Source organism: Pyxicephalus adspersus, chromosome 3 (genome assembly GCF_032062135.1).
Source record: "Pyxicephalus adspersus chromosome 3, UCB_Pads_2.0, whole genome shotgun sequence".
Lineage (NCBI taxonomy): Eukaryota > Metazoa > Chordata > Amphibia > Anura > Pyxicephalidae > Pyxicephalus > Pyxicephalus adspersus.
Window position 1 is genome coordinate 95,724,671 of NC_092860.1, and position 16,895 is coordinate 95,741,565.

The 16,895-nt window shown below is 35.4% G+C and overlaps 1 protein-coding gene across 3 annotated transcripts in view; it reads left to right on the forward strand.

Moving 5' to 3' along the window:
- MYOZ2 (myozenin 2) overlaps positions 1–16,196 on the forward strand; it is a 55,207-nt gene extending 39,011 nt beyond the window's left edge. For all 3 annotated transcript variants that reach the window (XM_072405776.1, XM_072405774.1, XM_072405775.1), the window contains exons 4-6: positions 8,675–8,813; positions 9,797–9,980; positions 15,099–16,196. In XM_072405776.1, coding sequence (XP_072261877.1) covers positions 8,675–8,813; positions 9,797–9,980; positions 15,099–15,333 — 558 coding nt within the window. In that variant the 3' untranslated portion in view covers positions 15,334–16,196. The remainder of the gene's footprint in view (positions 1–8,674; positions 8,814–9,796; positions 9,981–15,098) is intronic.
- Positions 16,197–16,895: the final 699 nt, after the last annotated feature.

Genomic DNA, 16,895 nt, shown 5'->3' on the forward strand with positions numbered 1-16,895 from the left:
TGCCAAATCACTCAACTCATGCTGATCAAATCCCTTACAAACAGAGTCCTCTTCAATTTCAAACTCTTCTTCATTTTTGTCACCTAGTTCATCACCATAATCACGTTCTTCAAGACAGGGTAGTGTAATGAAAACTGGCACTAGAATTTCATCTGAATGAGCCACTGGGGGTACAGCCGATGGCAGACTGGGATACTCTATGTTACATTTATTTTTCTTGTTAGATCCTGAAGTTTTGACTATAAAAAAGTAACAGTCACTGAAATAATCTCCTGGCTCTCGCCAAACCATAGGTATGGCATCTTATCACGTGGCAACTTATCTTATCACCACATCCATAAACCCTCAATGCACTGTTTGCACACCTTATGAGGGGGCCCAAGACTTATCTTGATCACCAAGTTTAACTTTGAAATATTCCAAATAGGCATTCTCTACAAATGTGCTGATGTTTGCCATTTGACTGGGAATGGTGAAACTGCCAAATGAATCAGGGTTGTTTAGGCACTTATGACGAGAAACAGCAGAGCCAGACATGATCTGAAAGAAAGGAAATATGTATGTAAATAGAAAAAAACATTTTGCTTATTCACTACATAAAGAAGCGCACAACCTCTGACCACACTGTCTTGTGTGTAAATGAATAGCCTATACAAATCCAGGCTACAGTAATCACATTAATATAAGCGATGATAGGAAAAAAACTAACACTAAAACTGCCCTTTCAGAATCAGCATACCTATTTTAGAGTAAATAAGCTTAAAATTTGACAACAAAACATTTGTTCCCAGTGTAATTGAGCACACTGATTTACAGATAACTACCAAAGGGCACATTTACAAACTGATATCTTACAAAAAAATCTAAACATAGACCAGCAATAATCTTTGCAAAAAAAACTACATTTTCCTTTCAAATCTTTTTTCTGTGTTCAGTGCTTCAGAATTGGGAGGACCATTCAGTATCTGAATTACAAGCAGTGTCTGCATCTGCAATATGTTGGGTACACAAAAATATTGTTTTTCTTTTGCCTAACATTAAAACTTGTATTGAGAACCCACAAATGCCCATGAACAAGCATAGATTAGGTAAAGAATCTTGATGCTGGAACTCTTCTAAGTGCAGTTTCCTTGGAAGCCAACACAAACAGTTGTCATGGAAACTTAGAAAATTGCAATGGCAATTGCTCCTAGGAAACTAAGACAATTATCTGCTTAACAAGAACTGTACTAGGGCGAAATATAAGGTATATGAAACAGGATTTAATTTAAACTACTTCCAAAACAGAAAATATTGTATGCCAGTTTCAGTTATTCTAATTTAGTTGCAACCTAGGCATCCTACTTTGATGTTTGTGTCCTACTAGAAAGAATTCTCTTCACTTCCTGTTTTGGTTTTATCAACCATAGGTTTCCTGACTGATAACTATGGACAGTTTTGCCCATGAGATTGTCTATTTCCAGTTCCCTCTGAATCCAGTGGTTTTCTTAAAGTGATTCTGCAGCATCAAATAAACTGAGGCAATACCCAGGGAAAGGAGATGTAGCAATTTATGATAACAATTTGATTCCAAAGCCTAGGAGAGGTCTCAAAGGAAATATTTATTTTAGTTATCCATTGCACATAATAAATAGCTAGGATGCAGAGAAAGGTAAATCAAACTTAGCCAGTAGCTCTACTAATGAAAAAAGGAGAAGGATCTTCTGCTGACCCAAGTCCTTTATGCTCCCGGGGCAGAAGACCAGAAGGTCTTTTTGCTGTGGTAAGTACCTAGAAAGGCCAGAGGAATTATTAGGATAATGCATATTCTCCCTCTAGAAAAGCACTGTATTTCTGAAAAAGATGTGTCAACATCATAAGAAATGCAGAGACCTTGCATGTACTATGAGCCCCAGGCCCCAAGGGTATTCCACCGCCTTTACCATAACATAATTAGAGTAATTAGAAGAACTTCACTTATACATCTAGAGAGACAAGATGGATCAGCATACACGTTAATATCAGTTTAAAATTAGAAATGAAAGCTGAATATCCACAAATGTTTTTTAAGTTGATGCAAAGATATAACAAACATGACAAAGATGTAACAAACATGACATTCCTTTAAATAAGTTGCATACAGTATATCATAACAAAAAAGTAAAGCAGAATACATAGTTAAAGCCATTTAATAATTTCTATTTTTCCCTGTATTGATCATTACCTATTCCATACCGCTTTTTTAAGAACCAACAGACTGTTAGTATATGAAAAAGCATGTGTTGAACAATGTAATTAGCTGTTGGATTTAACTAGCAATAGGTTTCTCAGTCTCAAAGCAAATTACATCCAGAAGCTTCTAGAATGAAACGCAAACAATGAAGAAACTCTGTCCCATCCTTTAGGGGGCATTTTCAACTTGATGGGGTTCCCTGTCATAGGATTGTACATAGGACATGTATGCATAACACAATGTATTGTATCAAAAGTTGCATAACAAAAAATACAGGCAAGGGATGGCCTGTAATGACTGAACAGACTGGACATGACTGAAAAGACTGTTTTTTCATTAAGTAATTAACAATTTTTATGCTAAAATACAAAGTAGACATTCACTAAATAAATGCATAATACATTTCACAGTCTAACTTCATTGGCTCATGCCAGTATTACCAAAATAAGAACTCTTCATCTATCTAGCCTAATGCTAGGCAATAATTCTCCATCACTAAAACAGGTAGAGTATCAGTCTAAAATATCTCCCCCTTCCCCAAACCTCTGACCTGTTGCAGTCTGATAGGTAATTCAAGTCAGATCTCTAAAATCCTCTAATAAAATCCTTGAGATCAACATGTTGATGGGCAAAACCAAAGAGAGAGGGATTAATGTAAATAAATGACATAGCATGCAGTGTAACAAAGGTCACATAATTCTGGCCTTTGTTAACTCTCAATCCAGCAAACAAAAAATCTATTTCTGCCATCTCTGTGGAGGTAGGAAAGAGGCAATTTTCTTAATATTTTGACAAGGGTACGTATCAATGGAGATTTTTAGGAGCCCCTTGTCCTTGAAAGGTAACCCCCTAGTTGGTAAATATTAAGAATACAACTTTTTTCTTCTTTTTAAAAAAAATAAATAATTTACAATGATGTCCTTGATGTCACATTAAGAGATTTTCCCCACTGTACAGTATTTTAAAACTATTTGTTTGCATTAGTACATGTACATCATGGCAGTGCATGGCTCCTCATGTCTTTTTTGACAGAAGTTTGCCTATTAGCTCTAAAATTGGCCAGAACTTACTAACAAATGTATCATCCCTTAGATTTAATTAGGATTTGTTGAATTAATGTTGTATCCTTATCAAACTGAACACAAGCATATTTACTCCTTACTTGTAACTACATTAATACAATATGAACATTAATATGTTCATGAAGCTAATGGTTTCCTTAGCCCTAACAATACAACAATTCCATAATGACTAACATAGTTTTAACAACAAGCTAGTAAAGTGAATTACATCATCATGTTTCCGTACGTCTCAGACAGGGCACACTACATCCTCTTCAGGTGTCATGTTGTATGTTCTACCTTTGTTCACAAGTCTCTTTCCTCCAGAGATTCCTGGTGTGTTAACACGTGAAGATTCCTTTTATGGCACTGCTAGGTGACAGAACAGTTTTGCATTGTACTGTATACTCCGAGACTTCTATTACATCATAAACTAGTCATAACTTCAATAAAAGCACATGAACTGACATCATTAGTTTTGTTGTTATATAAATCACATGAAACCTGTACACTGAACAACATTCGTACTGTGATATTACATTTAAAGCCACATATACAACAATACATAAAGTACATGTAATTCTACACAGTCAATCATTACAGAACACAATATGCCAGCCTTTGTTTTGCTTTTGGAACTTTGGAAGAGACTTGCTGTGTTTGGAGTTTATACCTAGTATCATTACATGTTAGAGCAACAGGTCCCCTCTGGGGGTAATTTAGAGTTTTTTGGGATAACTCAAAACTCTGCACATGGCACAAGCGGGGAATCAGCAGGTTGATAAAAAACATTGTCTTTCTACTACTACTACAGCCTCATGCCCAACAGCCATACCCAGCTGGAGGTATATTCACAGCACAACCTGCAGCAGGGGATTTGTGTTACAATTGTATAATGCCAATAATGCCAATAGCTCATTGCCTATATAACCCACCCCTGGCTACCACCAGACTTATGCTGCACCCTATACAGACACTGTAATCTTTGGCCTGGTAGCTCAAATCCCTGGCACCACTAGGCACTGTGCCTGGGATAGCCCCTGCTATGTTCTCTATGACTTCACCCCCCTTCTTTCCACCATGCCATAAAGGCACTCTATGCAAGCTCCCTAATGTTTTCCCCATTTACCTCCGCTCCCTGCACCATACCTGCAACCACCCCTCGTTCTTGTTATGTTTCTCTTCTGTTGTTCTCACCACCTTTACCACATGTCTCCACTTTTTTTTTTTCAATGAATCAGTCAGTCTCTACACTAGTCGTCACTGAACTTCAGTGCTCTTCCTACTATTGTGATGTGTCTTCTGTATTCAACCTGTTCAATAAACAGGCACATGTTTGCCAGTCATATATAAGGCAAAATAAAAACATTGCTTTTCTGCATAGACACCTATGAGTTAATATCATTTTATTTTATTAGGTAGCATAACATAAAATGACAGCTAGAATCTGATTGATATGGGTGACATCTTACTTTGCCTTTGTAATAATAATAATTGATATTCCCCAGAGCAATCACTTTACAAATATGTGAGAGGCACAAAGTGCCCTGAAAATGGAACCACAGGAAAAGTGCTAACTTCTCTTTCTCAGAAATAAATATATCACATCTCAGTACAAAATACTTAATTTTGACATTAAATGACTGCTCATATAATCTTCAACTTGCAATCAATGATTCTGGTGAGAAATCTGTGTCTAGCCAATAAACTCATGCTGACTTCCACGTACACTTGAGTTTATTGCGGAGTGGGATGAATAAAAAAAAACAGGAACTTGCTTTTGTCTGCACACTGGAACACTACATTCTACAAGTTCATGAGTGAGTTAATATTTTGCTTCAACTCCTGCCTCCACAGGTGGCTGAAGACTGAGAAAGTCCAATGTTTTGCTTGAAACATAGCAGTACTCCATGTACAATAATAAAACATCTGAGTACATTGCAAAACAGAGACAGAGTGACTCAGAAAAACAAAGAGGTCATTTCATTTCATGCTGCATTCTATCAGCTGACTAAACTGGATTGGCCAAGTTCCCACTAAATCGTTCTCCAAGAACTAAACCTCTATAACTTAATTTTTTTACTTTTTTCCTGGAGCCTGATTCATTTTAGCATGACTTAACTGTCATAAAAAGCACCATGTCTTCCCATTTTGACCTTCTTTCTGATTCATAAACAGATTTTATCACACAAATATGTCACCAAACACTCTCAGGTCCATCTACAGTCACAAGATTCAGATGTTTTACATTCTAGCACTAAAATCAGATCATGTAAGTTTTGTTGATTCATGTACTATATGTCTTTTTTATGTTTACATTGGAAATCACCCATAAACATGTTTAGTAAGATCCATAGCTATCACAAACTGACCAGTAAAATAATTTTGAAAATGTCAAAATCCATAAACAAACAGTGATCTGCCCAGGTCTAATATATTAATTCTGCTACAATACAATATGCCTATGCACATTGTGTGCTGTGCTTAATAGGCATCCGCTATTTTTTTACCACATGTCTAAACATGCCCTATCGTGTACCTTGCTGAACCTCCCAATCATTTTTTTAGGTCCCCTTCACCACTGGGCTATGTTATGTTTGCACAATAACGCAACAGCATATAATATTTGTGCATTTTAGTCAATTTGCATGTATTCTGCTTACAGTATAAAGAACCCTAATAGTGAAAGCATGGCTTGTCATCCATTGAGATTTAGAAAGTGAATAAAATGTGTTCATAGATATGAAGGGGTTCTGAATGCAATGAGCCAATAATCATGTGCTTAAAATGACAGGTAGTAGGAGAAAAAATGTAAAAATAGAAAGAAAAGTCCCTTTTTACATAGTTGTCACTGGAACACAAGTCTAAATTATAAGATTTCCCCTCACCTCTTGTTCTGGAGACATCTGTAATATCATGGATTTCCCATCCTTTTCTGTACTGATGATGATGGCTGCTAATATTTATAACTGGGGGTCCGGGAAAAAAGAGGACATATTCAATTTTCTCCTTTCCCTGTTCTTTTGGTGGCACAACAATATACTTGTCATGTAGGGTCTTTCAGTGGAACTTCCTTCCTAGGGATATGTGGCCAGTTGTTATACTACCCCAGAAGAATAAACCCCTGTGTTATAAGCAGATAGAGGATATCAGACCTAATTCTTGCCACTGATGGTGCACAAGAAGAGTTCATAATAGAAGTTATCTTTCAAAGTCATGTACTAAGTTGTGTGTCCAGAATTTGGCAGTGCAGTGGAGTGAGTGCCTACTTGTGTGAACAGGGAATATGGAAAGTATGGATCAGTTTGGCATTTGTGTTAGGCAGATGGCAATGTTCCCTCAGAGAGGCTCTGGGTGTAATTGGAGACCTACCCCGGGGTGATGCTTACCCTACTTACCCTAAATGTGCATGCAAGGTCCTATTCTTCCTTTTTTTTGCAGTCTTTATAGCCCATTACCTGGACAAGCTTGGACTATTTTTCATTGAGTAATAAACCAGACAGCACTAAAATTGGAAGAGGTTCTAAATCTCCAGTACTTTTGTAACAATTAAATACAAGATTTCCCTTTCCATCCACTATGCTCACAGCATGGTTTATGCATTTCTAGAATTATTACAGAGGTGCCTGAACTATAGTTGGTATTTGATTTGTTATGCCTATAGTCACACCCTTTTTTCTAAGTAAATAATTAAATTTTATTAGGTTATATTTCATTAAAAACCCTGGGGAAATAGTGAAGAGGGGAAGGCTTCAAAGAACATATTTAGTTTCATTTTAACATTAAACAAATAATATCACTTTAAAGTGTATTTCTAGGCAAAACTATTTTAGGTTTTGATACAGAGGGTACAGAGGGGGAGGTTAAGATCATTTGTCTAGTTTTTATTGCTGTCCATTGGTTGTGTCCATTAGAGAGTCCTGTTATGGCAATCACATCTGTGTAGATAGGGAAATCACCTCACTTTGAGAGACTTCATCTAACATCCTGTAGCATTTCTGGGACAGGAAGTAAAGAGGAATCCCTCAATTGTAACAGATGGTAATAAAAAATATAATAAACTGACAAAACTAGATATAATTTTATATTGTGTAATGTGGAAATGTTAATCTTCTTATATTAAATTAGCATAGCATTAAAGCTAATTAGTTGGTGGGGGTACAATGGGTTTCCTTGTGGTCTTCTATAAATAGTTACATCTTTGACCAAACTAACATGCCTCATCATGGAATGCTGAACAATATGTCCACTACAAGTCAAGAAATAATGAGCATATCTTCATTCTAGTGAAGAGATGTACTTGGTTACTGTTGTTATATAACATGACACGCAGCACTCCCAGATCCCAGAGGTTACAGCATGCATTGACATAATTGGAATTACCATGAGGAAGCTAAACAGTCCATTGAAATTATTCATACTCTCAGCACCTTTCACTCCGTTTCTCCATCACTGCTAACATGAAAATGTACATATTGATTCTACAGACTGAATAATAGTATAAGTATCTGTACGTGTTTTTTTTTTTTTTTTTTCAAACTCTGTACACAGATGTAATACTGCACATAGTGTCCTGACATTAGAATAAACACTTAAGGTACCTGCACAGGTAAATTCCCATGATGAACATTGTAAAGATATGATTGTGGTATGACAGTGTAAACAAAACATACAATGCCACATGTGTTTGGGATGGACAGGCATGACCACATTTCTCAAAATCCAATCTATGTTTATGAATTGGGGTATTTTACCAGTTTTAGGGTTTCTAGTAAGCTAAAAAAATTGGACTAGTTGCCAAGTGCTAAAATAATTAACATATGCTAATGATTATTTCACAGTCTCTTGATTAACTAAAATCTACAGGTGAAGGATATAAAGTTTATGTATAGAATTTTTTTTAATAAATTGTATAGAATGGTAAACATCTGCTGACCCCTGTTAGTTAGTTTGTTTGTTGCTTCTGTTTTATTGGGTTCATTTCACACTTTTTGTCCAGACGATGCAACAGCAATTGAGGGGAAATTTCCAGAAGCTAAGCAGAGTTTCCCTCTAAGGAGATAGTCAAAGGAATAAATGTTCTCATTACAAGAAATGGAACCTCCAATTAAAGTGGAATCAATCTGAAAATGTAAAAAAGCAAGCAGGCAAGATCTTTATTGTATGCTATATTTCTTCTCCAATAAAACAAATTTACCTGTTCATTCAGAACTCTTTTTAGAATGTACACTGAGCTGCTTTGTATATTAGGCTTGTTTAGATCAAGAGCAAGTCATGAAAAGTCAAATATATGCATCACAGAACTTTAAAAACGTATCTGGTAAAGCAATGGTTTAAAATGTTAGGTCTGAAGTGATGAATTTATTAAGTCAATATGTTTTTTCTCCTATTTTACATTTAGCAAAATCAGATACAACAAAATGGAAACACAGAAGGAAATTCAGCAGGATCTGCCCAACAGACTCAACAATCCTCTCCACAGACTCCTCCTAATACTCCTGATCCTCGAAACCCTCCAAACCCAGAGACCATTGCACCAGGTACACTTTTATAGAATATGCTCTTGTGTGTCTTTACCTGGAGGATACGGATGCATTACATTAATGCATCCATAGTCAGCATTAATGCTAGCCATAAGCAGCGTATGTGATAATTAAGATTAGGCAGGTGATTTTTATCACAGCAATCATTTTGAAGAAAAAAGGGCAAATTTTCACCATTTAGAATTTAACTTTACAAATTCCAATATAATTGCACAGCCCCTGACGTTAACATTGACCTAAAATTGGGTATTGGTTTGTTGGGAACAAACATGCAAAAACATTCTTTTCAGTTTCACCTATTCCTGGTAATAATCAGTTTATGTTACATAGTTGTTACATAGTAAAAGCCACTTAGGATAGCAGCCACATTATTAAAAAATTCTTCATGTATTCTACATAAAAAACCTCTAAAATACTATGAAAGCAATCACAGAGACTTTTCCTGATAAAAGTGTTATGTGTACAACTGTAGCCATTATATAGTAGCATAGTAGTAGTATAATATAAAGCATAGATAGGGGTAACATGTTCTAATTTGAGGCAATCGGCCTGATTTATTAAAGCTCTTCAAGGCTGGAGAAGATACACTTTCATCAGTAAAGCTGGTTGATCCAGCAAACCTGGATTGGTTTTCTTCAAAGTAATTTGCTATTTGCTAGCTTTGTTTTAAATCCTGGACCAGGTCCATTCCAGGTTTGCTGAATCACCCAAAATTCACTGATGAAAGTGTACCCTCTCCAGCCTTGGAGAGCTTTAATAAATCAGGCCCACCGTGTCAGCAACACACAATCCTTCACTTTTTTTTGGAGTGCAGGGTCTCTTTCATCACACTGTAGTAATGTCACATCTGCTTAGACACACTTAAAATCATAGAAATTATACAATACATTTGCTTTATATGTAATATTGTACAATATAATGTTAACATGCTGGGGGTTTGTTAGTTACGGATTCTAATATCTTGTTTCTTGCCTGCCTAGGATATACTGGGCCACTTAAAGAAGTCCCACCAGAGAAGTTTAATGAGACAGCTGTTCCAAAATATTATATGTCTCCTTGGCTAGAAGCTATTGTCAATGAACCAGAGCTCCTGGAATCTTTGTACCCTAAAATGCCCACACCAGGGGACAAGATCTTGCCTCCTGATTATAGAAGTTTTAACAGGTAGAAGTATTAAATGTTTTCACCTCTCTGCAATTTTGTTTTAAAACTATGCGATTATTTGAAAACAATTCTTGTTAAAGGATTTCAGGAATACATACATGTAAAATATTAAGCAATACTATATCGCAATCTTGCTGTGGTATTTTAAATTCTAACTTAATTATATTTACAAATCACAATGCAATATAGTAGACACCCTATGTACAAACTCATTTCACAACAGTAAACCAAGATTCATAAATACCTATCCCTACTGATTTTACCAGAAATCCCTGGAAGACATTCAGTATATGTGTTTTCATGTGTTTGTTTATTTTATTTTACCACCCACTTGATTTCAATATATTTTCTTATGTTCTGCTTTACCAAACTCTTATTGAGTGTACATGAATGTAAATTCTGAATATGATGGCATAAGCATAGGTGGAATATTGTAAAACAAAGTTATGATGTTAGGTAATTCAAAACATATTTTAACAAGTTGGTTTTAGCAATAAAAACATTTTTTTATATCTAGTTGAAATGCTGTTCGCAGTAAGTAACAGTGCACATTTGTGGAATTTATGCTCCACATTCTAATATGAAATATGTAAGAGGGATTTGAGGATAACAATCTGTTGGATCCAATTATCAAGTATGCCGTGATGTCAATTTCTAACTGATTCATGGAAAAAAGAGAGGAAATGTCTGGCGGGGCAAAAATGCAAAGTGAAACGGGTGTGCTTATAGAAAAAGCACTTAATATTGGAATTTAATGTTTCTTTCCTCTCAATATCCTTTACTAAGGCAATAGCAACATTATTGCTAATAAACTATCCCTATAGGTTTTGTCATTTTACTTTATTGCATTTTCCATGTAATAAGCCCTGTGGTATTATCATTTCAACATTAACATACATACAATACTTAGATAAATTAAAGTAAATATGATTTTTTGCAAACAAGCTGAGTTTAAAAGATTCTAAACAAACAAAATTCCAAGGTTGTGAACTGCATTGCCATTTCATGCCACAGAAGTTTACCTGAATGTAGAACTGTGAAAATCATACAACTTCAATAGAAATAATCATCTAGTAAGCTGAAATACAAAGAGGCTGTTGGGGTTGGTCTAAGTAATCATTACCTTATAAATACTAGCACTGCACAGTTTCAGGTCATCTTAAATATTTGCATATCTCATGTTATGGTACTCAGCTTCAACTTTTTTTTTTTTTTGCACATTATGCCATTGAATGTCCTAACTCCAGTTAAACTTTGTGTTTTCTATACAGTAACAGGTGTTAACTGCTAAAAACACAAACCACATTGTCAAATCACTATGCACGACTAGATATACAGATGAGAAGTCTCTAATTTTTAGAACACTAAACACCTGTTAAGGCAATTTCCTTATCACATCGCAGTTTATATACTTAAAAAGTGGGGTGGAAGGCACTTAGTAGTTAGTTAATAACAAGGAATACAATTAACAACTTTGCTGAGCAGGAAAGTTTCAAGATAAAGGAGAGGGGAGTTTCAAGGTTAGAGGGGATACAGATGTTAGTTTACTGATAAGAAGAATACAGCTAGTTTTGACACAACTCAATTATCTACAAAATATAGCAAAAACACAAAAGTAATTTAAGTTTGGGCTTCAGTAAAATTCCACTCCTTACAACACCCAAAAATTTTCACCCACAAAAAGTAAAAAGAGAAATCTGTGTTGTATTAAAAAAGCACTATACAAAAATATCCCTCAAAATTAATCAATAATAGAAAATAGTAAAATTGCTATACATACAATCACCCCTCATTACTGAAAATAAATCACAATTCCCCTTCTTCTTCAATGCTGGTTGATTCTAAATTATGTTATCTGTGATAACAACATAATGGCATTACCACCATAACCCATGACTTTGAGAGATACTGACTAATCGGTCTGTATCCATAATTTTGCCCTGTGTATAAATGACTGCAGATCCTGTCCTTGACAGTATTGGGCAATGCAAATTCCATTGTTCATTTGAAAACCATCCATAGCTGTGACCAATGCTTATCCAGCCTGGTTGTGAAATACTGAAATGAAATGTGTAATATTGAAAAACTAAAAAATGGTCCCACCAAAGGTAAAAAGGTATGTATTTTTTCCAAGGCTTTTTTTGGTTAGTATGGTAATTTCATGGGTAACTGTATAATGAGCCTTGGCGTCAATGACTGGGTGCCAGTTTAGCAGTTGCCGTTCTTGGACTAGTTTTATCAATTTCTAACCAGGGACAAGTCTTGGTGTTTTGTAGATGTTCTCACCAAGTTCTCTAGCCATTACAATTAATTCCTTGTCAAAATTGCTTAGATCCTACTAGATTGTAAGCTCTTCGGGGCAGGGTCCTCTCCTCCTGTATCACTGTCTGTATAAGTCTGTCATTTGCAATCCCTATTTATTGTACAGCGCTGCGTAAACTGTTGGCGCTATATAAATCCTGTTTATTAATAATAATAATAATAATATTAATAATAATCCTTATGCTTACCCATTATCCTGCTTTTATTCCATCAACATCAAGACCTCTCTATTCATTTGCTGCCTGATATATGACATACTATATTTAAGAGCAATTGTAGTAACATAAACAAGGTTTTTTGATTCACCTATCAGTGATTTTATTATTCTTTCATACCTGTCAGGTGTGACTGCCTGAAAAGAATCACCCATGTGACAATAAATAAAACTGGCGACTTATTTAGTCATAATCTTTCTTAAGTTGAACTTAGTTGATCAGTTTGGAGAAAGTTGAATAACATCTAATATTTAATATAAATGGTATGCAGTATTGTATTGGTGTATTTTATCAATGTATCAAAAAATAACAAACCAGAAATTTTGATAAAATGTGTTTGTCTACAAATAAAATGTGTTTTAACATTTAATCCACTAATTAGAAGTGGTACATTGATAAAGGAGATACACAGGTAGCTGACAGTTTGCAAAAAAATGCTGCACAAAACTTTAAAAAAACAATGCAGGTATGTAATTTGTACTTCTGTACAAGTAAAGTAAAACAACTGCTAGCTATCATTATATCTATTTCATGGTAAGACTTGACCTCTAAAACAATTGTATGCTTTGGAATGACTGTTTTTCTGGAAGCAGTTAAGTTCCTAACAATGATTTGTGCGTCTGCCAAATTACTTCGGGTCAGCAATGCCGTCACAATGGCACAAAGACGAAAGCTATGAACAGACCTGAGCATGGGTCATTACAAAACTGAAGCCCTCTGCCACAAATAATCTTTATCAAGTTGGCAGACATAAACCTTTTGAAAAGGGCATGATAAATGGATTTGTTACCTAATACCAAAAAAACAGAATAAGGTACTTCTGTAATATTTTTTTATTTGCATTCACAGTTTAATTTCCAGGACCACTATTTCTTCTCTGATCCAAGCAGTACATAACACAGGCAACTTTTATTAGTCAATGGACCATGAATGTTTTTTTCTGCATTAAAGCCCAGATAAGCTTTGAATAAGCATGCTGTAAATAGGACATCTGTCTCAGGGAATGAAAATGTTGTTCAATTTGTGAAGATTTCCTTTTATCTCCTGTTGCATATTTAGTACAGGAAGTAAAATCTACCTAGTAGGGTGTAGGAAAAAGAAACTGAAAGGGATTTTTAACACTCCCTTGCTTTGAACATACACATTAATATAAAGTTGAATTATAACTTTTAAAATTAAGGTAATTAGAAATAATATGACTTGTTTCAGAACAGTTGAGTGATCATATGAGCCATTCTATTCCATTATTCTGTTAAATCTCTAGCTGTGTGGCTGTTGATAATGTTGGTATAATTGGCAGACAACCATAACCCTGGCAAAACAAATTATCCTGTCTGAAGTGGACACCAAAAGTGCAGAGAGTTGATCTTGCCCAATGCCTGCTTGTCACATCTACAAGCTTGGCTGGCTTTAAGCCAAGTGTCATTTGATCCAAGCTCAAATTGCCATGTATTCCTAAAGAGTGTTTACCAGAAGGCAGGTGTCATTTGGAGCCCTGTCATTTTACCCTTGTATCATTCTCCATATGCATTCCAAGCCAAAGTATTTGTTAGCACTCTTACTGTTGTTTGTGTATTACAGAAATTGGCAGCATGCTTACATAAATAAAGATACTATGGTTACATAGTAGCTAATGAGACTGACAAAAGGCAGAAGTCAATTTAGCCTCTAAAGGCCTGCAGCTCTAATTCACAGGTTCTGGTTCATGTAACTATTGCAAGTTTAGCTTTACAAGAGCAAAAGTAAATTCTCGATGATGGCCCTTTTTCCCCTAAGAGTAGTGGCTCTTAAGCCTTTAAAATATACTTGAAGATTTTATTAGTTGCAAGAAATGTATCCACTCTTTTAAAATATAATTATTGGACTTATATTTAGTTCCCTAATTAGTTAATTATTCCACATCTTAAGCAGTACTTATTATGATCCCTTCAAAAACTGAAGCTAAAACCTTCTTTCTTCCAAGTTCAACTGATGTCCCCTTGTCCTGTGTAGAGTGGGATAAAAAGTTAATTTGCTAAGTTTTATACTCACCCTATATATTTGAACGTACTTAGCTTTAGTTACCATTTCTCCAAACTAAACACCACTTTAAAAAAAATATCTTTAACTCTGATAAAATTTGTGCATCGCTGAAACCATTCCATATCTCCTACATCTCTCCTAAAAATCCAAATATATTATATCAATAGCATTACCAGCATCCAGGAAACAGTAAACCCAAATCCTATATTTTAATTGTTGGGTGGATGCACGTTGCTCAAATCTCCAATTTGCTTCCTCTGTCTCTTGAAAATGCCTCCAGTAACATTAACATTAATTCTTAGATGTATTGTTAACTGATACGGAGAAGGACCACTGGCACTGTGTTGGAGTAAGACTTTGTAGAAGAGGTTGAAGAGTCAGAAGAAATATAGGAAGTCATTGGGTGGAATAACACCCGTTGCTAATGGAAATATCACATTTGGTTGGTTAGCCTTGAATTATGTGACTGCAGTCCTGAATACTTTTTTTGACACATAATACTTTTGTTTTGTATATTCACATATATTCACGTGTTGCATTTGGTATCTTTACCCTTTAGGGCAGCTACTCCTTTTGGTGGATTCGATAAAGCATCCAAGATGACTACATTCAAATTACCAGATTTTGAAATGCCATCTTTGAATGATCTCACATTTGATATGATGTCAAACCCTCTCAATTCAAGAAAATCCTTTAATAGAGCTCCTCAAGGATGGACATCTCAGAACCCCCATATTATAGTGTCCTCTGACATCGTCTTCAATCCTGAAGTTCCAGAGTCTGATGATCTGTAAATGAAAAATATTTTTATCCGGGAACTAAAGAAATTTGGAATGCAATTTGTTTAAAAAATGTACTTAGCTGCCATTTAGATTGAAAGAGTTATATGTATCTTAGCTTTCTCCTTAATAATGCTGTTAATAAATGCTATACTAAATGGGTACTTTGGCTGCAAGGCAAGACCTGGACCTTAATATTGATATTTCTGGGCATTCCCTATGAGTTGCTCTTTAGGGATGGTTTGAAATTAGACACGTTTTTGCTTGATAACCCAAAGATGCTGCTTAGATTGCAAGACTATTGGCAATGCTAGATTTATCTACCATGACCTGGCTCTTGGGTTAGATTTCCCATTGGAGCACCTACATCTAGACTCATTGTATTCCCTTTCTTACTTCTGTATTGCAGCCATTGTTTGTGCTGTATGATTTTTACTGCACACTGCAGCTTTAAAATTGTAGCATGAATTTGAAATTGTAGCACTCACAAATGCAAAAACCTTGGAACCAGATTTCAGGGGCAGGGACAGGAATGAGATGACCCAAAGTAGTGTGCTATAATGGAATTAAACAACAACTATTAAAGTTGGGCACGGTTTCATAACCAGCAAAATGCAACAAGCAGCAACATGCAACATGCAAACAGGCTACTGTGTTTAAATGTTTTGCCTAATTAACCAAAGTAATTTTTTATTGGTTGTTATAGCTTAATGTACATAATTTCTCTTCAAATAAAATCCAGCACATGTAAAAATAAGGATAGCTTATGGCATGTGAACATTTTAAAAATAAGTTATTCAACTGAAACAATGTAAAAAAAAATCTGAAATTGTAAATGGTAATACCCAATACAAATAAAACGGTTTTAGAAACATTTATTAACACATGTATTTATTGAATATACAGTTGCTGTAAACTGTTTACTAGGTACACTAGGAGGGAGCAGAGTGAGCAGAATTGATGAATTTTTGCTCCTACTATATTGTCCAATCAGCAGACTGTGGATGGGGAAGTGACTTCACTGTATTCCATAACTCTATGGTGGGTTCTGACCTACATCAGGATTGAGTGATCCTGTACGGCTCCCCACAGCTGGCACATTGCTTAAAGGACCAGTACCTGAATATTTGGCTGCTTGCAGCAGTGAGTGATACTAGTACAGCTCACCGCCATCCCCATTCATTCTCTACTGAGCTTATGCTGAGGGTGGCAGCAGTTCCCTGGCATGAGGAAACGGTAAACGCAGCGACATTACTGCCAGTGTGAACAAAGCCCAACAGAGTTGTTTCACTTCTGAATGTTCTGTCTGACTGATATGTATCGATCACAGGGAATTATGAATTCTTCAGCAGAACAGACACATCACATATTTGTATTTTAACAATGAATTTAGCAGTTAAGGAACTGGACCTTACTTATACATTTGCTTGCAACTGTAATAAAATACATTACACATGTGAATATAAATGCCAGTAACTGTTACTCCCTCATTCTTTTCTGTGATTCATATTTCAATTTTAAATGCAGCCTTATTCTATATATGTTCTGAATATAATTATTAATGACTCAAACAAACA